Source organism: Orycteropus afer, unplaced genomic scaffold (genome assembly GCF_000298275.1).
Source record: "Orycteropus afer afer isolate SDZICR_OR568_19922 unplaced genomic scaffold, OryAfe1.0 scaffold00368, whole genome shotgun sequence".
NCBI classification, from domain to species: Eukaryota; Metazoa; Chordata; class Mammalia; order Tubulidentata; family Orycteropodidae; genus Orycteropus; species Orycteropus afer.
In genome coordinates this window covers 2,992,751-2,998,470 of record NW_006921955.1, presented here as the reverse complement: position 1 = coordinate 2,998,470, position 5,720 = coordinate 2,992,751, and the positions used below count along the sequence as shown (strand labels likewise).

General features: G+C 53.9%; 1 protein-coding gene across 1 annotated transcript in view; it reads right to left on the bottom strand.

The window, feature by feature from the left end:
* WNK2 (WNK lysine deficient protein kinase 2) overlaps nucleotides 1-5,357 on the bottom strand; it is a 379,724-nt gene extending 374,367 nt beyond the window's left edge. Inside the window, exon 1 of the mRNA XM_007953023.1 lies at nucleotides 4,671-5,357. Coding sequence (XP_007951214.1) covers nucleotides 4,671-5,357 — 687 coding nt within the window. The remainder of the gene's footprint in view (nucleotides 1-4,670) is intronic.
* Between the last annotated feature and the right edge of the window lie 363 nt (nucleotides 5,358-5,720).

Genomic DNA, 5,720 nt, shown 5'->3' with positions numbered 1-5,720 from the left:
TGGAGAAGGATGTCATGCTTGGTAGGGTGGAGGGTCGGCGAAAGAGGGGGAGGCCTTCAAGGAGATGGATTGATACGGTGGCTGCGATGATGGGCTCAAGTATAGCAGGGATTGTGGGGCTGGCGCGGGATTGGGCAGTGTTTCGTTCTGCTATGCATGGGGTCGCTACGAGTCAGAAACGACTCGACGGCACTTAACAACAACAACAACAACAGGTGTGGGAGGGATGGGAGAGAACACTGCTAGATAGGTAGAGACAAGTATTGATTTGGGTGAAAGGAAGGGCAATCAATGTACCAAATGTGAGTGATCAACACAGTGGCATTGAGGAAGAGGAAGACGTGGAAAGGTACATGAGAGGTACAGACAACAAAGATGAACCCTTCTGTACAGACAGTACTGTGTTGTCACTGATGGCAAACATTTATCTATGGGTTGACAGATGGGAGGACAGGCTGAACGACTAGGTATGTCTGTGCAAGGGGGAATATCCCCATGACCATGTATAGGGTTGGCAGACAATGTTCCTACAAGTGTATTTGTATGTTCTGTAACAATGTCCAGGTATATAGTAGAGCTGAGAAGGGGCAAGGTTGTAGTCACTTCTAGGCTACAGCCAGGAACTTGGAGGGAGTGAGTAGCTGTACCTGTGGGCTTGGGACCATGGTCACAGGGGTCATCAAGCTCAACTGGTGTAAGATACAACACAAAAAGTTTGTTCTATATCCAACTTTGGTGAGTAGTGACTGGGATCTTAAAAGCTTGCAGGCAGCCATCTAAATGCAATGATGGATCTCTCCTTGTCCAGAGCAAAGAAGAATGAAGAAAACCAAGGACATATGGAAATAGTCCTAGCAAGTGGTACACCATGCAATCCTCGGCCTATACAACTATGAGACCACTGTCAACCACTCAGAGGTGGATCTATGTAGGAGATCCTGGATAGAGTGGGAGAACAATGTGGAATAAAACTCAAAATCATTAAAAAAAAAAAAAGGAGGGGGGGGGACCAGGTTTGCTGGTCTGATAGAGCCTGGTGGAACCCATGAGACTAGGGCTCCTAGCTGCCCTTCAGGTCTGGAACTGAACCCCCTCTAGTAGCTTCCAGCCAAACAAAAGACAGGCATATGAGCTGAACATTTACATTAGGTAGATACACTCATTGGAGAGGTCAACCATGAGATAACAGAAGGGCTGCGTATGCACAGAGACACAGCTCAGGGGGCAGGAGTACATGCAAGGGAATGACACAAGGAAGAGGTAACTATGGGGAGGACCTGGGAGGGGAGTTGTTGCATTGTGGTGAGTTGTGGTCAATGTCATGAGACAAAGTGTATGCGAACTGCTGTATGGAAAGTGAATTTGCTCTGTAAATCTTCATCCAAATCACAATTTAAAAAAAAAAAAAAAAAAAAAGTTATGCCTTTATATGGTATCAAATTGACAAAAGGCACTCCAAAGACTAGATAGGAACTTTAGGAGACAGTGAATTTACATTAATGAAGGAGCAACAACTCAGAAAAGGAAAGTGAGAATGGCTGCACAACTTGAATAATGTAATCAATGTCACTAAATTATACATGTAGAAACTGTCCTACTGGTGTATGTTTTGCTGTGTATATTCTCAACAACCACAAAATAAATAAAATTTAGAAAAAAAAATTACATTCCCCCAAAATTATTAAACTTTGGCTTTAGCTGACAGGATTCATTGGTAAACATCTCATGGCCCTTGAATGTGAGAGAAACAAGTAATACCCTGGCTGCAAAGTCCTTTCAGCACTAATTTATCAAAGGAAACTAGAAGTCAGGGATGTTGTATCCTCTAAGTCAGACTTAAATAGGTCCAGAATGAAATGTTCCCTCTCCTTAGAAGGGAACCTTGGGACAAACTGTGGAATGAGGTGCTTTTCAGTCACCTGGGGGACCAGCCCTGAGTTGAAAGGCGGCAGCTGAGACCTGGGTAAACAGTCTTTGGAGGGCAGATTTGCGGAGGATTCCCAAGCTGCCAGCTGAGGCACTCAAGATGTCAGAGAAGACAGAGATGGCCAGAGTAGGATAGAGATCCTATGACGTGAGGCCCCCTCACTGAAGGCTGTGCACCAGTCCCCCACCCTCCAGTGCATAAAAGCCAACTTTCAAAGGAGCTGCCTGGGAGTCAGAGTGAAAAATGAACATCTTCACACTGTTCTGACTAACACCAACCTCCCCAGGCACACAGCATGTGCCCTGGCAAGAAACCCTACTCCCTTCGCCCACCTGTCACGTCTCACTGTTGACCCTCTCTGCTAGTGCTCTCTGCCTTGATTTTGGGGGCCAAACTGCCCCACAGCCTCCTGGTGCTCCACCCACACTTTCCCATTTATTCTCAAACTCCCTACTGCCTGACTCACCCAGGCTTAACACTCACCCCCTCCAAGCTCTTCAACAGCTCTTCAAAGTCACACCTGTCCAGCCAGCACCACACTGGGCACCAGGTGCTTCCAACATGAAAAGTCACCAAAGACAGGGCTTGCCTGACTGAGGTCCCCTTCCTCCTGGGGTCATGTCCCCTTCCCCCACAACTCTACTTTTTTTGCTATGTGACCTTCAGAGATTACTCCCTTTCTCACCATCCTCAACAATTACATAGGGTCATTAATGTCATCACCAGCTTACAAGGAGGACACAGTAAGGATGGGAATAGAGATCTCCTAGCCCAGTCAGACACACAGCAAGCACTGGAGAATGGACTCTTCCAAGCTGGCCCAATTCCCCTCTCATGGAAAGCCTGCTCAGACTAGCCTAGGCAGATAGGACCTGAACCAAATTCTGCATATCAGTCTGAGGTGAACATGACCAGCCCTCCTCTTGTTAGGGGACAAGCAGGGACTCACTCCTTGCCAGCTTGGGGCCCCTAGTAAAAGCCAGGCAGGGAGCATTCTCAGGTGGAATGGAAGCCACCTCGGCCTTCCAACTCCCACCTAGAGTCAGGAAACCAAAGGACCCTGGACATGGGCCAGGCTCCCCCTCATACACCCAACTCTATGTCCCAGAAACAGGATCTCTTGTCTTTCCTTGAAGGGAATGGGAATTAGCAACCTTGGCAGTCACATGTTCCTCCAGTGCTTCAATAAAATCAGGAGGGCTCAGGCTACTGAGGCCTAACTCATATCTCGCCTGCTGCTGCACACCCACTCAGTTCTCCATCCTTCTGGTACAATTCAGCAGCAGGAACACCACCAGAGCTCAGGACATCACACATGGACACTTTGGCAAGAGCAAGGAATGGGGAAGACACACAAACATACTCCATCTCTGGAATTAAGAATCACCGTTTCCCCTGCAGTTGTTTCCTCTCCTCTTCTTCTCTGCTCTCTATCCTCTCACATAGAAGTGATGCCCAGCTTACCCTCATGCTATCTCCAGCACCCCCGGTCCCCAAAGCACACCCTCTTGCCTGACCCCCCCTAACTATCCTGCACTACCCAAGCCATCCCTCAGCAGGTCCAGACCTGCAGGGCCATGAGGGAGGGGGAGCTTCTCTTGTCCTCCTCCTCCAACCAGCACAAAGTGAGACCCACTGATCGCCATTATGAAAATCCATGACAGAGCCACAGAGGCTCAAGCAGAGTGGCCTCTGGAGCTCTTTGTCTGGGTAGAAGACCTAACAACAAGTTGACACCCACCAATTTAGCCCAGCTTGTGTACATGCATACATGCACACACATACACACCCCACTGCAGGTCCAGAGAACACAGACACTGAATCCAGTGTCCAAACCAATAAAGCAGGCCACTGCAGTGTGTCCAGAACCCTGGAAAGTGGTGTGCCATGGCTTGCCAATCCTCAGTCAGGCCTGGACAGTCCAGCTAACTTTATAGGATCCTGGGTAGTTTTACACCTCTACCACCTGGACCTCTCACAAGAAGGCCACCTGTGTCCAATGAGGGGAGGCACACACAACACCCAATATAAGAGGCACTCCCAAAGCTGGCCCGACCAGCTCAGGTTACGGTTTATATAATCTTCTAGCGCTGCAGCTGACACAGCCAACATGAGGGCAAGGTTATGAAAAATGCATACCCAGAGCTTTTGCATTAAAAAAAAAAAAAAAGGACTGTATGGTGTATGACTTCAAACAGGCACTCAAGATACCAAGAAGCCTTCCCAAGCACCCAACACCTGGGCCCCATTTCAGAAATCTCGCAGGTAAGAAGTCCCCCTTGCAGGCTTCCCCAGTCAGGGCACCAACACTTTGCAGGACACCAGAAGGTACCAATTTAAGGGCAGCTCAGATCTTCCAAACCAAACTGAAACTGGCTGGACCCCCAGACCCCACTCCACTGCTGCAGGGACAAAATCATCCAGACCACCCGGGGCAACAAAGCCTGGGATTAAGAGCGAAAAGGAGAACAGCCTGGCAGACACAAGGCCAGTATCCTTCTGCAGACCCCACTCATAGCAACCCGTTCCACACACGCCAGGACACCTCCCTAGCCACCATGCTGGAGGCTGCTCCCGAACCCCACCTGCGGGCAGACCCAGAATGACCCAGCTCACCACCCACACAGAGGCCCACCTGCTCACTACTACTACCCTGATGCTCCCAACGTCCACAGTCAGGGCTTAGCGCACAAACAAGGACGCGACCAAGGGCACATACGCGGGGGGGACACATTCCCCTCACCTGCAGCTCACACCAGGCGACCTCCACCCAGGTCTCCGTGTCCAGCCCCTTGTAAACTGTCTTGAAGGAGCCGCGGCCCAGCTCGATGTCGAACTTGAGGAAACGGCCGTCTAGTGATGTGGCCACGGCCTTGAGGTCGTCCTCGTCGTCTTCCTCTTCCTCCGGTTCCTCTCTCCGGGCGCGTCCGGGCTCGGGCTCCGACTTCGCCTCGCCTGTGCCTGCGTCCTCCTTCCTCTCAGCCACCGCCTCCTCCCGAGAACTGCCGTCGGGGGCTCGCAAAGCAGGAGCGGCGGCTGGGACCGGGTCCAGACCCGAGTCCTGCGCGTCCGCTGCCTCGGAGGCGGAGAGCGCAAGGACGCCGGGGGCGAGGGGCGACGCGGCAGGCGCTGGGCGGCCGGCGCCCCGGGTGCGCTCTGCGATGAGGCGTCGTGTCTTGCACAGCAGCAGCACACGGCGCTGCAGCGGTTGCGGGGGCTGCGCGCCCGGCGCCTCGGCCGCCTCCAGGCCCAGCGGTTCCTCCTGGTCCGACTCCACCACGCTGCGCCGTAGAAAGCGCTGGTGTACCGGCCGGGCCTCGCGCACCCGCGGCGCCGCCGCCGGCTCCGCCATGCCCGCGGCCGCCCCGATGCACCGCACGGCCTCCATCAGCGCCCCGGGGGCATCTCGGCGGCCGCCATCGCCGTCCATCTCTGGGGACAAGGACAAACAGGCCCTGCGTGAGCGCCGGCTGTCCTCACCTGCCCGCAGCCGTGGGATGAGAGCGCACCCGGCCCGCCCGCCGGCCCACAGGGGGAGGCCCCGGGCCAGGCCCGCGGTGTCCCTGGGGGACCCCGGGAGGGTTTCAGCCGGACGAGAAAGCCCGGTAGGGGGGGTAGGCCCGGTCCCAGGGAGGGGCGCCCTGCTCCGTACGGTCCCGCACAGCCCGGCGGCAGCTGCTCCACAAAGGACGCGGGGCCCAGTCGTGCAGGAAGGGTACGGGGAGGAGGCTGCGGCGGCGCGGCGCGCACACAAAGGCGGCCGGGGCGGGGGCGAGCCCGGCACTCACAGGGC